Genomic DNA, 14,137 nt, shown 5'->3' with positions numbered 1-14,137 from the left:
CCATGCTGAAGGCTCCGCTATAAACCCTGCTGGCTGGGTGGAGGCAGTTGTAGATCCTGAGAGAGCCTATAGGGTCAAGATTAGGAGAGGTACAAAGTGGGGCTTGGGATTTGTGTCTTCTACCCTAGAGACTCCCCAGGGCCTCCTTACCCCGGGGTCATTTAGGTCCTGGCTGATCCCTGCAGAAAGGGACAGCAGCTCCAGTGAGTGACTCAGCCTGCTGCCTGGGTTACTGGTGAAAAGATTCTTGTAAGAAACTAGGAGGCTTGGGTACTGGGATTCTCATGGGGTCTAGAGATGAGGTATGCTTTAACCTAATGGTTCTTTTTAAGTTTTTTTTTTTTTTTTTTTTTTTTGGACACAGTCTCACTCTGTCACTCAGGTTGGAGTGCAGTGGCGTGATCTCAGCTCACTGCAAACTCCACCTCCTGGGTTCAAGCAATTCTCCTACCTCAGCCTCCTGAGTAGCTGGGATTACAGGCACCCGCCACCATGTCCGGCTAATTTTTGCATTTTTAGTAGAGATGGGATTTCACTGTGTTGGCCAGGTTGGTCTCAAACTCCTGACTTCAGGTGATCCGCCCGCCTCGGCCTCCCACAGTGCTGGGATTAAAGGTGTGAACCAACCCACCTGGCTAACCTAATGGTTCTTGAGAGGAAAGAGGATGGAGGGCTTGAGCCCCAGGGCTCCTTAGTAGGCTGGGAGCTTTGGACTAGGACACAGGGGTTCCTAAGGGGGCTGAAGACTGGAAGCTGGGGAGGGGGTGGGGGCTAGCGGCTTGGACACGAAGGTTCCCCAGGGAGGGATGCTGGGGCACCAGCATTCTCCAGAGGTCTGTGGTTGAGAGCTGGGTCACCATATTCTTTGAGGGCAGAGATAGTCCCGAATCTGTCTGTTTTTCCCAGCTGGGACCAGCACAAGCCAGTTCTTGCTTAATGGAGTAGAGACAAATTCGTCTGTGAACGCAGCAAGTGGACCAAGACTAGGAGAGAGAGGCGACTTTCTCCCTGTGCTCTCCTCCCTTTCTCTTTCTCCCTGCCTCCACCCCTTTTTCCAGAACCCCTACCCGCATCTGTCTGTGACCCTCTCACGCCCCCTGCTGCTCCTTCCCTGGGCAGCAATGGCCAGTCCAAGGACCAGATGACTGAGATGTCAAAATCCCATCTCTTTTCTTCCTCCTGATCCCTCTGGACCAGCCACAGAGGCAGGAAACTGGAGTCTCAAAGGGAGTAACTTCTGCGGAACGAGGTGGGTCCTGGCTTCCAGAAAGTGACCTGTATCCAGAGTATGTCTGTCTGTCGGGGTTTTTGCTGGGATCTCAGCCTAAGAAGTCCTCATTTTCTGGCCGGGCGCGGTGGCTCACGCCTGTAATCCCAGCACTTTGGGAGGCCGAGGCGGGCGGATCACAAGGTCAGGAGATCGAGACCACGGTGAAACCCCGTCTCTACTAAAAATACAAAAAATTAGCCGGGCACAGTTGTGGGCGCCTGTAGTCCCAGCTACTCGGGAGGCTGAGGCAGGAGAATGGCGTGAACCCGGGAGGCAGAGCTTGCAGTGAGCCGAGATCGCGCCACTGCACTCCAGCCTGGGCTGGGCGACAGAGCGAGACTCCGTCTCAGAAAAAAAAAAAAAAAAAAAAAAAAAAAAAAGAAGTCCTCATTTCCAGCCGGACGCGATGGGTCGCGCCTGTAATCCCAGCACTTTGGGAGGCCGAGGCAGGAGGATCACCCAAGGTCAGGAGTTCTAGACCAGCCTAGCCAACATGGTGAAACCCCATCTCTACTAAAAATACAAAAAATTAGCCGGGGGTGGTGGTGCACGCCTGTAATCCCAGCTACTCGGGAGGCTGAGGCAAAAGAATCGCTTGAACACAGGAGGCAGAGGTTGCTGTGAGCCAAGATCACACCATTGTACTCCAGCCTGGGCAACAAGAGCAAAACTCTGTCTCAAAACAAAACAAAACAAAACAAAAAAAAGAAGTCCTCATTTCCTCAGAGAACCTCTCCTTGACGTTCAGACTAAGGCCTCCTAGTCTCCATGTTTTATTTTTCTTTTCTTTTCTTCTTTTTTTTTTTTTTTTTTTTTTGAGACAGTCTTGCTCTGTCGCCCAGGCTGGAGTGCAGTGACATTATCTCGACTCACTGCAAGCTCTGCCTCCCGGGTTCACACCATTCTCCTGCCTCAGCCTCCTGAGCAGCTGGGACTACAGGCGCCCACCACCACACCTGGCTAATTTTTTTTGTATTTTTAGTAGAGACGGGGTTTCACCACGTTAGCCAGGATGGTCTCGATCTCCCGACCTCGTGATCTGCCTGCCTCGGCCTCCCAAAGTGCTGGGATTACAGGCGTAAGCTACTGCTCGCGGCCAGTCTCCATGTTTTCACAACTCTCCGATTCTCCTTTATCAGTGCTTCCAACTATCCACTTATTAGTTAGTCTTTGATGGATGTCTGCTTCCCTATGGGACTGTGGGCACCAAGAGGGTAGGAACCAGAGTGTTTGTGCTCATCAAGACAACTCAATGCTTGGCACAGTGCCTGGTACGTTACTAGTGCACAGTGAATATTTGTTGAATAAATGAATAATAAGTAACTTTCAAAGGGGGTTCTTAGGTGGAGCTTTAATGGGAAGCGTCAGTGCCATTGCCTGGGCTCTGGGGACAGCTGTGAGTCCAGATCTCATGGCTTCTGTTCAGGGCCCGGTCCACATCCAGCCTCTGACCTTGTGCCCAAAGGCCATGCAGGCAAAAAGAGGTGGACGAGTCTTCTCCTAGAGGGAGATAGTGCAAAGGTGGCATTAGAAGAGTAAGGTGGCTCAGATTCAGAATCTTCTCCCCACTTTTCCACTCCTCCAACCTGAGTTTTCAGAAGCACTACCTCCCACTGCCCGCTATCTTCTTCTTGTGGCCTATTCTTCTTCCCTCCCAGAGGTTTCCTTCCCCTCAAAATGTGCCCCCTCCCTTGAGCTGTTTCCAATGGTGTGCTCATGAACTTGAACATCATTCTCTCTTACCTGGTAAAGCCCCCAGGAAGAGACGCCCTTGAGGCTTGGCCCAGAGGTTAAGGAGGGAAGCCAAGCCTAAGGGAGGCAGGGCAAGGACCTCCATCTTTGGTCCTTGGCTCAAGACCACCCTGGACATACTCAGCTTCAGCTGAAGAGGGAGTCCCAAGACCAGGGGCAGATCCATCCCTGGGCCCGACCCAGAAGACAGCACCACCTTCTGCAGAGTGTGTGGGAAAGGGACGATAGAGAGGGAGGGAAGAATGAGCAGGGACTACTGCCTGTGGCCTCACCCCTAGCTGCCGTAATTCTGCCTCTTCGCTATGCCTCCACCTACTGGCCATTTTCACCACTTAAATCCTGCCCTAATTTTTTTTGGCTTGACCCTTTTTGAAACCACACCTACCCCAAGTAAATAAACAGTCTAAGTCAAAACTGTTTGCTTGCTGTGGGCAGCTTCAAGATATGTCCCTTGCCCCTACCACCCACCTGAGTGCCATCCGTAAACCTTATTTTTATTTTTATTTTTTTTGAGACAGGGTCTCACTGTGGTCCAGGTCAGAGTGCAGTGGCACCATCATATATCACTGCAGCCTCAAACTCCTGGGCTCAAGTAAACCTCCTGCCTCAGGCTCCTAAGTAGCCAGGGCAGCAGACATGTGCTACTATGCCTGGCTAATTTTTTTTTTTTTTTTGACAGAGGTCTCTGCTATGTTGCCCAGGCTGATGTCAAACTCCTGGCCTCAAGTGATCCTCTGGTCTTGGCCTCCAGCACCTGGGATTACAGGCATGCACCACCATGCCTGGCTAATTATTAATGAAAAACAATTTTGTGGAGCCAGAGTCTTGCTATGTTCCCTCGGCTGGAAGTCTTCCTAATATTGACATTTTGGACTCCCCTCTTCCCTCATTGCTCCAGGCTCCACTGAATACAGGCAGCGCCCCATTGTCCCCCTTTACTTGATCTTGGAGGTAGAGACTGAGCCAAGATGGGTTCTCCGGTGTCCCAAGAGAAAGAAGGTGGCCTGAGCCTACTGCCTGCTTGAGTCCCAGGTCCAAAGAGAAGGCCCAGGGCTCTGCATGAGGCTGGGGAATGTCTGTGGGGAGAAATGATTATCCTGAGGCCTCAAAGCTGGAGCTTCAAGGAGGAAAGGGGCCAGTGGTGGAGGGAGACAGAGGCAGGCTGAGCTGACCAGGGTGGGAAAAACACACTCCAAGGAAATCTACCTTGGAGATTGAATTCTGCATGAGTCCCTGGAGGGAGAAATATCCCGGGATTTGATTCTACATCACAGCTTCTGAGGCTAGTGGGGGCAGATGCTGAGATCTCGGCCTGTTTGTCCAGCCAGGAATCCCGGCGCAGGCAGCCATCCAGGGCAGGAACTAGCTGGAGTGTGACAGAGGTAAGATATGGGGATGTAGAAATCAGGGCATCGGAGCCCCAGTCCTGGCCACTCTGCCCTCAGTTTACTCTCTTCCGAGCATTTGGCCTCCCTCTTGCAGCTCTCAACCCATCCCCTCTCCCTAAAATATTGGACTTAGATTCCCATGGCCACCCACCCAGCAGTGCTTTATGGAGCCTTGGCTAGGGTTCCACCCCTGGGATGTAGTTACCGGCAACCGAAGGTTGGAAGCGGGGAAGAACAGCCCCCCAAGCGCAATCCTCATGATGGGATGGCGTTTGCTGGTCAGGGGCCCAGAGACCTGTCTCAGGCACAGCACCTCCTCCCCATCCACCTTCAGTAGCACAGAGTCCCCATCCATCTTGACTTCCACCTGCAGGAAGGTGGGAAGCAGAATCAGAGGACCCTGGGATCTGTCTCTGCCACCTTCCTGTGAGGCAACCTAGTACTATAGTGGAAAGAACATGCCTTAAAGAAGCAGCTAGCATCCTTGGCCGTGGGTCAGTCAGGTCTTGTCACTTATGTACTGACTGAGCCTTAGAATTCCCATCAGAAAAGATGGGGCCAAGAATAGCTACTTTGTGGGAGTTCGTGTGGATTAAATGAGATGACAGTGGTAAAGGGATGCCCAATAACTTGGTTTCGTTCCCTTTCCTCAGACCAGCTCCAGACATCCCTCCCTTGAGGACCAGAGCTAGCTTACCTGGTGCCATCTCCCGTCATCCAGTCGTGGTCCAGCACCCACCGTAAGCTGGGCCCAGTAATTGTGCAGTTGGATCTCAGGCCTGCCGTCCCGAAGTCCCAGCATAAACCAGTCATCCTTAGGGTTGGTATCCCCATAAAAAATCACTCCCTCTGGGTCCCAGGTTCGAACCTCAAAGGAGGAGGAGGTTCTGGAAGGACTCAGAAGGAAAAGATTGTGTATGTCATGTGCCCTTTGAGAGCCAGTGAGGGTTTGGGGGACACGGTGTTCACAGATAAGGAAAGGAAGACAGGGAAAAGAGAACAGCTGATGGAGATGGGGCAGAGCCAGGGGACTGGGTCAAGGGCTAGGTCAACCCCATACTTTGTGATCTTGGTGAGGTCAAAGGTCATGACAGCGGCAGGCTCTTGTCCTGGGCCATTGCTGAGGTGGACAGCCGGAGGGTCCTGGGCCCTCTATCAGAAAGAGAAAACAAACAAGGCTGAGTAGGGACATGTCAGAGACAGACAGAGGGAGAGGCCCTGCTACAGGGCCAGAGGAGGAGAGAAGGGAAGACTCCATGGACTGAGAGCCGTGTCCCGCTCCTGCACCTGGGTGGGGAGAACAGGTCTCAGGGCCCATCCCTGGTGGGTGTGATGCAGTAGTAGCAACAGCAGCAACAGCAGCCGGCGCGAGGTGGCCATTGGGCCTCTGCTCTCCATAATCAGCCACTGTCCACTCGGCGGCTCAGACAACTCTTGGGAGAATGTGTAGAGGCAGGCAGCCTTGTGTGTAGGCGGTGGAGGGTTAAAGGTTGCCCGGAGGGAGGGGGTAAAGGAAACAGGGGCACTGACCCTTGACCCCTGCCCAGGGGCCCAGTCACAAGACCCAGCTACCACCCCTCTGGGGATCAATGGGGTGAAGGACAGAGTCCCCTCCACTATCATCCTCCACTGCCTAGAAAATTTCTGAATTGGGAGAGGATATTCCATCTCCCCTCTCCTCCTCTAGGGCCTGGTCTAGGTCCTCCAAGATTTCCGTCCACGTGGGGAGGCTGTATTCACAGGCCTGTGGTCTAAAAACAGTCCTGCCCTGCGTCCCAAGTAGCATCCTGTATCAGGACTAGAAATGAGATAATGGAATCCTAAATTTCTAGCTGAGTGACCTTGGGCAAGTCACTTCACCTTTGTGCTTCAGCGTTCTTGTCTGTAAAATGAGGAAAATAATACTTTACAGGGTGACTGTGAAAGAAGGTTCATTGAGAAAATGCAGGCACAGTGCCTGGCATCTGGTCTGAACTCCTCCCCCAGTCTTTTCCCAGGCCTCTGAAGCCTGTCTGCCAGGAAGGTATTGTCTGTGTGTATGATTCAGTGAATATTAAGAAGGGACCTACCCCCGCCTCCCAGTTATCTTCCCTTATCCATTTATTACGGGGCCTAAACAGTCTAGCAGTAGAAATTCATCACCCACTCCCTGACCCATTTTATTTTATTTTATTTTATTTTATTTTATTTTATTTTAGACAGAGTCTTGTTCTGTCACTCAGGCTGGAGTGCAGTGGCGTGATCTCGGCTCACTGCTGCCTCTGCCTCTCGAGGCACCCTCTCAAGCGACCCTCCTATCTCAGCCTCCTGAGTAGTTGGGACTACAGGTGCACGCACCACCATGCCCAGTTAATTTTTTTGTATTTTTAGTAGAGACGGGGATTTCACCATGTCGGCCAGGCTGGTCTCAAACCTCTGACCTCAAATGATCCGCCCACATCAGCCTCCCAAAGTACTTGGATTACAGGCGTTAGCCACAAGGCCCAACCCTCCCTGACCCATTTTATTTTATTTATTTATTTTGAGATGGAGTTTCGCTCTTGTTGCCCAGGCTGGAGTGCAATGGCACAATCTCGGCTCACTGTACCCTCCACCTCCCAGGTTCAACCAATTATCCTGTCTCAGGATCCCGAGTAGCTGGGATTAAAGGCATACGCCATCACACTTGGCTAATTTTTGTATTTTTAGTAGAGAGGGGATTTCACCATGTTGGTCAGTTTAGTCTCAAATTCCTGATCTCATGTGATCCACCTGCCTCTGTCTCCCAAAATGCTGGGATTACAGGCGTGAGCCACTGCGCCACCCCGTGACCCATTTTAAAATGCAAATGACAGACCGGGCTCCGTGGCTCACATCTGTAATCCTAGCACCTTGGGAGGCTGAGGCAGGCAGATCACTTGAGGTCAAGAGTTCCAGACCAGCCTGGCTAACATGGTGAAACCCCATCTCTACTAAAAATACAAAACTTAGCCAGGTGTGGTTGCCCATGCCTGTAATCCCAGCTACTCCGCAGGTGAGGCAGGAGAATCGCTTGAACCCAGGAGGGAGAGGTTGCAGTGAGCCGATATCGCACCACTGCACTCCAGCCTGAGTGACAGAGTGATAATCCGTCGGAAGGAAGGAAGGAAGGAAGGAAGGAAGGAAGGAAGGAAGGAAGGAAGGGAGGGAGGAAGGAATGAAAGAAGGAAGGAAGGAAGGAAGGAAGGAAGGAAGGAAGGAAGGAAGGAAGGAAAGAAGGAAGGAAGGAAGGAAGAAAAAAATTAGCCAGGCGTGCCGGTGCGCGACTGCAGTCCCAGCTACTCCGGAGGCTAAGGCAGGAGGATCGCTTGAACTCGGGCGGTGGAGGCTGCAGTGAGCGGAGATCGCGCCACTGCACCCCAGCCTGGGCGACAAAGCAATACTCCATCTCCAAAAGTAAATAAATAAATAAATAAATAAATAAAACATTTTAAAAATGCAAATGCCGCCGAGATGTAACACTTCATCCTACTCAAGAGCTGCAGGAAATAGCTTTCAGAGCTGGGGGTCTTAAGGCTTACCCGGGGTCTCAGGGGCTGAGTGAGCCTGAGGCTAAAGCAGGTTATCACCGCATACGTCAATTTAAAAAGCACTGCCGGGGAGCCTTTGAACCACGGGGTAACTCGATCGAGGTTGGGACACCCAAACAACCGCAAGGAAGCCGCCGCACTCCAACCTTGACCTCTACCAGGGGCCCAGTCACAAGATCCAGCTATCGGGGGTGTGACTTGGGGGGGCGGGGCTGCGCCTGTTCTTCAAGCTGATTGGTTGACGTTGTGCCCCCTGCTGCGACAGAATTAGAGGGGGTGGGGCTTTGCCCGGCCATGAGGACTCTCTCCGCCTGGACTGCCCGGAATCCCAGCCCCACTTCCCAGGCCGCGGCTACCCCGCCGCCCCCCGCCACTCCCTCTGGAACCAGAGGGCCATGGACTTGTACAAGGCCCTAGGAGCCGGAGATCTGACGGAAGCTGAGGGCTGGCATTTCTTCCGCTTTGAAGGAGAGGCGACCAGAAAGTTGGCAGGAAAGTGAGGCCATCCCCAGGGGGATCTCTCTCTTGAGTTTCTCCTACCCCACCAGCTCAAGCACTCTTCAGAAACTATTTCCACAAACACTGACGCTGAGGTTTCCCTGGAGGAAGGAGGGTTGGGGGTGCCTATCCTCAAGTACTGGAAGAGTAGAATTGAGGGAGAGACCTTTCTTCCTTGTTGAGGGTGAAAAATAAGAATTGCATGACCTGACGTGGTGTTGGGTCGATAAGGTGATAAGCCTCAGCCACTCCAAGACCCTTCATGAGTGTTCTGGTCAGCAGAAGTTACTCCTTGGGGAATGGGTGGGCCCAAGATGACCTTTACCCTCAGTGGGCTGGAGTCTTGGCTCTGCCCTGTGGAATATAGGGAAAAGAAGAGCAAGGGACAACCTTGTGGGTCATATTTGGGACCCAGGCAAAGACCTCAAATGTCTGAACTGAGCTGTACCAGATCCAAGACTGAGGCAGGCTCATCCCTCAGCCGACAGAACAAGTTGCCACCTCGTGTTGGCATTGCAAGGGGTGCTGGGAGGCCAGGCGCAGTGGCTCATGCCTATAATCCTGACACTTTGGGAGGCTGAGGTGGGAGGATTGCTTGAGGCCAGGAGTTTAAGACCAACCTGGGCAACATGGCGTGATCCCGTATCTACCAAAAAAAAAAAAAAAAAAAAAATTAGCCAGGCATAGTGGTGCACACCTGTGGTCCTAGCTACTCAGGAGGCTGAGGGGAAGAGGATCGCTTGAGCCCGGGAAGTTACGGCTATAATGAGCTATGATCAGGCCACTGTGTTACTTGGGCAACAGAATGAGACCGTCTCTAAAAAAGAAAAAAAAATTAGCCGGGAGTGCCGGTGCGCGACTGTAGTCCCAGCTACTCCAGAGGCTAAGGCAGGAGGATCGCTTGAACTCGGGAGGTAGAGGCTGCAGTGAGCAGAGATCGCGCCACTACACTCCAGCCTGGGAAACAAAGCAAGACTCGATCTCCAAAAACAAACAAACGAACGAATAAATAAATAAACAAAACATTTTTAAAAATGCATATGTCCTCAAGAGGTAACACTTCATCCTACTCAAGAGCTGCAGGAAACAGCTTTCAGAGCTGAGGGTCTTAAGGCTTACCCAGGGTCTGGGGGGGTGAGTGAGCCTGAGGCTAAAGCAGGTTATCACCACATACGTCAATTTAAAAAGCACTGCCGGGGAGCCTTTGAACCGCAGGGTAACTCGATCAAGGTTGGGACACCCACACAACCTCAAGGAAGCCGCCACACTCCAACCTTGACCTCTACCCAGGGGCCCAGTCACAAGATCCAGCTGTCGGGGGTGGGACTTGGGGGGGCGGGGCGGCGCCTGTTCTCCAAGCTGATTGGCTGACGGTTGTGCCCCCTGCTGCGACAGAATTCGAGGGGGTGGGGCTTTGCCCCGCAGTGAGGACCTCCTCGCTGGCCCACTCTCTCCGTCCTGACGGCACCGGAATCCCAGCCCCACTTCGCAGGCTGCTGCTACCCCGCCGTCCCGGCCACTCCCGCCACCCCGCTCTCCCAGGCTCTTCAGGATCCAAGCTTGTAGGCCCTTTAAAGGGTCTTGTTGCCGTTTGCGGGGCTGTGAGACTTTGGTCCTAGACAGTGGGGATCCGGATGGCTTCCGTGCGGATCCGAGAGGCCAAGGGGGGAGACTGTGGAGATATCCTGAGGCTGATTCGGGTGAAGAGAGGAGAGAGGGGAGAGGGGAGAAGGCCGGAAACCAGGGGGTCAGAGTGACGCGGCCAGAGCGGGGGCGCAGGAGGCGGGGGCGGGGGGAGGGGCTCGCCTTGGGACCCTGCTCGGGGAGCAGCGGGGCCCTTCTGCCCAAATCCAGCCTCCGTACTCACGCCTTAGGAACTAGCCGAGTTCGAAAACCTCTCGGATCAGGTGAAGATCAGTGAAGAAGGTGGGGACTCAGCGCCCAGGTTCTGGCGGAGGCTGGGGAGGAAATGAGGGATGGGTTCCCCAGGCGACAGCTCCAGGCTGGGCATAGACCCAGGTCCTCTTTCTCTATCTCTTTGTCACAACTCCAATCTCGGCAGCCCTGAGAGCAGATGGCTTTGGAGAGAATCCTTTCTATCACTGTTTGGTAGCAGAGATTCTTCCAGCGTCCGGGGAGCTACTGGGTAAGAGCAGCTGGGCCTTAGAAGTCCACCTCTCCAGCCGGCCTCAGAGGTCTCCCCACAGGCTCCCAGAAGCCGTACTCCTCTTTTCTCTCTCTCAGGGCCCTGCGTGGTGGGCTATGGAATATACTACTTCATCTACAGTACATGGAAGGGACGCACCATTTATCTGGAGGATATCTATGTGATGCCGGAATATCGGGGTACTGGGCAGAAGCTGAGGCGGGAGTGGGAACGAAGCACCCCACACACCCCACCATCATCTCCAGTCCCCAGATCCCAGCCTGTGTCCTTTTCTGATTCCCTTCAGCTCAAACAATAGATATTTTTTGCCTCTTTCTCTCCATAACAGGTCAAGGGATTGGTTCCAAAATAATCAAAAAGGTGGCTGAGGTGAGGAGAGGGTGGGGGTGACAAGTGAGGACCTAAAGAAGCAAGGGTATATGGAGGGGGAGGACCCGGGTTGAATGAGGGAGGGAGAAAACCTTTTCCTTTTTTGACCCCAGAAAAGTTAGTGATGTTTTCTCCCACAGGTGGCCTTGGATAAGGGCTGCTCCCAATTCCGCCTGGCTGTCCTGGACTGGAACCAGAGGGCCATGGACTTGTACAAGGCCCTAGGAGCCCAAGATCTGACGGAAGCTGAGGGCTGGCACTTCTTCCGCTTTGAAGGAGAGGCGATGAGAAAGTTGGCAGGAAAGTGACACCATCCCCAGGGGGATCTCTCTCTTGAGTTTCTCCTACCCCACCAGCTCAAGCACTCTTCAGAAACTATTTCCACAAACACTGACGCTGAGGCCTCCCTGGAGGAAGGAGGGTTGAGGGTGCCTATCCTCAAGTACTGGAAGAGCAGAATTGAGGGAGAGACCTTTCTTCCTTGTTGAGGGTGAAAAATAAATATGAATTGCATGACCTGATGTGGCGTTGGGTCTTTTCTTCTCTTTTCTTTTTTATTTTCTTTCTTTTTTTTTTTTTTTTTTTTTTTTTTTTTTTTTTTTACAGAGTCTCTGTCCCCCAGGCTGGAGTGCAGTGGCGTGAACTCAGCTCACTGCAACCTCTGCCTCATGGGTTCAAGCAATTCTTCTGCCTCAGCCTCCCGAATAGCTGGTACTACCGGTGCACACCACCATGCCTGGCTAATTTTTGTGTTTTTAGTAGAGACGGTGTTTCACCATGCTGGCCAGGCTGGTCTGTAACTCCTGATCTTGTGATATGGCCGCCTCAACCTCGCAAAGTGCTTGTATTACTGGTGTGAGCCACTGCGCCCAGTCCAAAGTCTATTTTTAATTTTTTTAATTTTTGTCCCCAAGCTGGAGTGCAATGGTTGGATCTTGGCTCACTGCAACATCCGCTTCCCGGTTTCAAGCGGTTCTTCTGCCTCAGCCTCCTGAGTAGCTAGGATTATAGGCACCTGCCACCACATGTTAATTTTTGTATTTTTGTATTTTTATCAGCCCACCTCGGCCTCCCAAAGTGCTGAGATTACAGGCGGGAGCCACCGTGCCCAGCCCAACAGTCTTTATTCTCAATCTGGTGTGCCCGACAAAAGCTCACACCTGGCCGGGCTCAGTGGCTCATGCCTGTGATCCCAGCACTCTGGGAGGCCGAGGCGGGCAGATCATCTGAGGTCAGGAGTTCAAGAGCAGCCTGACCAAGATGGCAAAACCCCATCTCTACTAAAAATACAAAATTAGCCAGGCATGGTGGCAGGCGCCCATAATCCCAGCTACTCGGGAGGCTGAGGCAGGAGAATCGTTTGAACCTGGGAGATGGAGGTTGCAGTGAGTCAAGATCATGCTACTGCACTCCAACCTGGGAAACAAGAGCAAAACTCCATCTCAAAAAAAAAAAAAAGCTCATGCCTGTAATCCCAGCATTTTGGATTTTGGGAGGCTGGTAAATTGCTTGAGTCCAGGAGTTCAAGAGCAGTCTGGCCAACATAGCAAAATCTCGTCTCTACCAAAAATACAGAAAAAGCCAACACACAATGGCATGGTACTCTAGGCCCAGCTACTGGGGAGGCTGAGGCACGAGAATCGCTTGATCCCAGGAAGTAGAGGTTGCAGTGAGCCAAGACCACGCCACTGCACTCCAGCCTGAGTGACAGAGCAATACCCAGTCTCAAAAAAAAAAAAAAAAAAGGCTGGGCGCGGTGGCTCAAGCCTGTAATCCCAGCACTTTGGGAGGCCAGGACGGGCGGATCACGAGGTCAGGAGATCGAGACCATCCTGGCTAACACGGTGAAACCCCGTCTCTGCTAAAAAATACAAAAACCTAGCCGGGCTAGGTGGCGGGCACCTGTAGTCCCAGCTACTCGGGAGGCTGAGGCAGGAGAATGGTGTAAACCCGGGAGGCGGAGCTTGCAGTGAGCTGAGATCCGGCCACTGCACTCCAGCCTGGGTGACAGAGCAAGACTCCATCTCAAAAAAAAAAAAAAAAATCTCAATAGTTTGAGAGGTTGAGGGTGGAGGATCACTTGAGCCAGGAGTTCAAGACCAGCCTAGGCAACATGGGCAAGACTACATCTCTACAAAATTAGGCCGGGTGCAGTGGCTTATCCTTATAATCCCAGCACTTCGGGAGGCAGGCAGATCACTTGAGGTCAGGAGTTCGAGACCAGCCTGGCCAACATGTAGAAACCCCATCTCTACTAAAAATACAAAAATTAGCTGGGTGTGGTGGCACCCATGTAATTCCAACTACTTGGGAGGTTGAGGCATGAGAATTGCTTCAACCCAGGTGGCAGAGGTTGCAGTGAGCTGAGTTTGTGCCACCACACTCCAGCCTGGGTGACAGATGGAGACTCTCTCAAAAAACAGAAAATGGCTGGGCACAGTGGCTCACACCTGTAATCCTAGCACTTTGGGAGGCCAAGGTGGGTGGATTACCGGAGGTCAGGAGTTTGAGACCAGCCTGGCCAACATGGTGAAACCCTGTTTCTACTAAAAATACAAAAATTAGCTGGGCTTGGTGGTGCATGCCTGTAATCCCAGCTACTCAGGAGGCTGAGGCAGGAGAATCACTTGAACCTAGGAGGTAGAGGTTGCAGTGAGCCGAGATTGCACTACTGCACTCTGGGTGACAGAGCAAGACTCTGTCTAAAACAAACAAACAACAACAACAACAAAAAACCCAAAGGAAACAAAAACTAAATAAATAAAATTTGCCCAGGTCAGTAGCAAATGCCTGTAGTCCCAACTACTCAGGAGGCTGAGGTGGGAGGATCACCTGAACCTTAGAGGTCAAGGCTGAAGTGAGTCATGTTTGCACCACTGCACTCCAGCCTGGGTGACAGAGTGAGATCCTGTCTCAAAACAAAAACAATAATAGGTTGGGTACAGTGGCTCACGCCTGTAATCCTAGCATTTTGGAAAGCCAAGGTGGGTAGATTAATAGAGTCCAATAGTTCAAGACTAACCTGCGCAACAGGGCAAAACCCTGTCTCTGCAAAAAATACAAAAACATTAGCTGAGCGTGGTGGCAAAATGCCTGTAGTTCCAGCTACTGGGGTGCTGAGATGGGAGGATGGCTTGAGCTCAGG

The 14,137-nt window shown here is 52.3% G+C and overlaps 2 protein-coding genes across 5 annotated transcripts; one reads left to right on the top strand and one right to left on the bottom strand.

Moving 5' to 3' along the window:
- Window positions 1-2,594: 2,594 nt before the first annotated feature.
- Window positions 2,595-8,685, bottom strand: LOC105473662 (sex hormone binding globulin). Of its 4 annotated transcripts, none has more exons than XM_011727584.3 (9): window positions 7,950-8,161; window positions 5,698-5,871; window positions 5,471-5,562; window positions 5,108-5,297; window positions 4,616-4,777; window positions 4,229-4,388; window positions 3,962-4,098; window positions 3,014-3,221; window positions 2,595-2,770 (listed from the first exon to the last, which is right to left on the bottom strand). In XM_011727584.3, exons 2-9 carry the CDS (start codon window positions 5,806-5,808, stop codon window positions 2,622-2,624), a joined length of 1,209 nt encoding a protein of 402 aa, XP_011725886.1. In that variant the 5' UTR covers window positions 5,809-5,871; window positions 7,950-8,161; the 3' UTR covers window positions 2,595-2,621. The 4 variants fall into 4 exon arrangements, with proteins under 4 accessions (XP_011725886.1, XP_011725883.1, XP_070938398.1 ...); XM_011727581.3 differs by having other exon boundaries at window positions 5,108-5,306; window positions 7,950-8,139; XM_071082297.1 differs by lacking the exons at window positions 5,698-5,871; window positions 7,950-8,161 and adding an exon at window positions 8,664-8,685 and having other exon boundaries at window positions 5,108-5,306.
- A 1,196-nt stretch (window positions 8,686-9,881) lies between these two features.
- On the top strand, window positions 9,882-11,513 carry LOC105473653 (spermidine/spermine N1-acetyltransferase family member 2). The gene is made up of 6 exons (XM_011727570.2): window positions 9,882-10,156; window positions 10,331-10,382; window positions 10,519-10,602; window positions 10,701-10,802; window positions 10,952-10,992; window positions 11,133-11,513. The coding sequence occupies exons 1-6, from the start codon at window positions 10,091-10,093 to the stop codon at window positions 11,298-11,300; spliced, it is 513 nt and encodes a 170-aa protein (XP_011725872.2). The 5' UTR covers window positions 9,882-10,090; the 3' UTR covers window positions 11,301-11,513.
- Window positions 11,514-14,137: the final 2,624 nt, after the last annotated feature.

This window comes from Macaca nemestrina, chromosome 17 (genome assembly GCF_043159975.1).
Source record: "Macaca nemestrina isolate mMacNem1 chromosome 17, mMacNem.hap1, whole genome shotgun sequence".
NCBI lineage: Eukaryota > Metazoa > Chordata > Mammalia > Primates > Cercopithecidae > Macaca > Macaca nemestrina.
This window is presented reverse-complemented; position numbering and strand designations above follow the sequence as displayed.

What these genes read in the sequence shown, in the direction of transcription:
- LOC105473653 (XM_011727570.2), top strand. Translation starts at nt 10,091, where the DNA reads ATGGCTTCCGTGCGGATCCGAGAGGCCAAGGGGGGAGACTGTGGAGAT. An exon ending in AGCGTCCGGGGAGCTACTGG is followed by an intron (nt 10,603 to 10,700) that starts GTAAGAGCAGCT and finishes TCTCTCTCTCAG; the next exon opens with GGCCCTGCGTGGTGGGCTAT. An exon ending in TAATCAAAAAGGTGGCTGAG is followed by an intron (nt 10,993 to 11,132) that starts GTGAGGAGAGGG and finishes TTTCTCCCACAG; the next exon opens with GTGGCCTTGGATAAGGGCTG.
- LOC105473662 (XM_011727581.3), bottom strand. Translation starts at nt 5,808, where the DNA reads ATGGAGAGCAGAGGCCCAATGGCCACCTCGCGCCGGCTGCTGTTGCTG. An exon ending in GACCTCACCAAGATCACAAA is followed by an intron (nt 5,307 to 5,470) that starts GTATGGGGTTGA and finishes TTTCCTTCTGAG; the next exon opens with TCCTTCCAGAACCTCCTCCT. An exon ending in GTCTCTACCTCCAAGATCAA is followed by an intron (nt 3,222 to 3,961) that starts GTAAAGGGGGAC and finishes CACACTCTGCAG; the next exon opens with AAGGTGGTGCTGTCTTCTGG.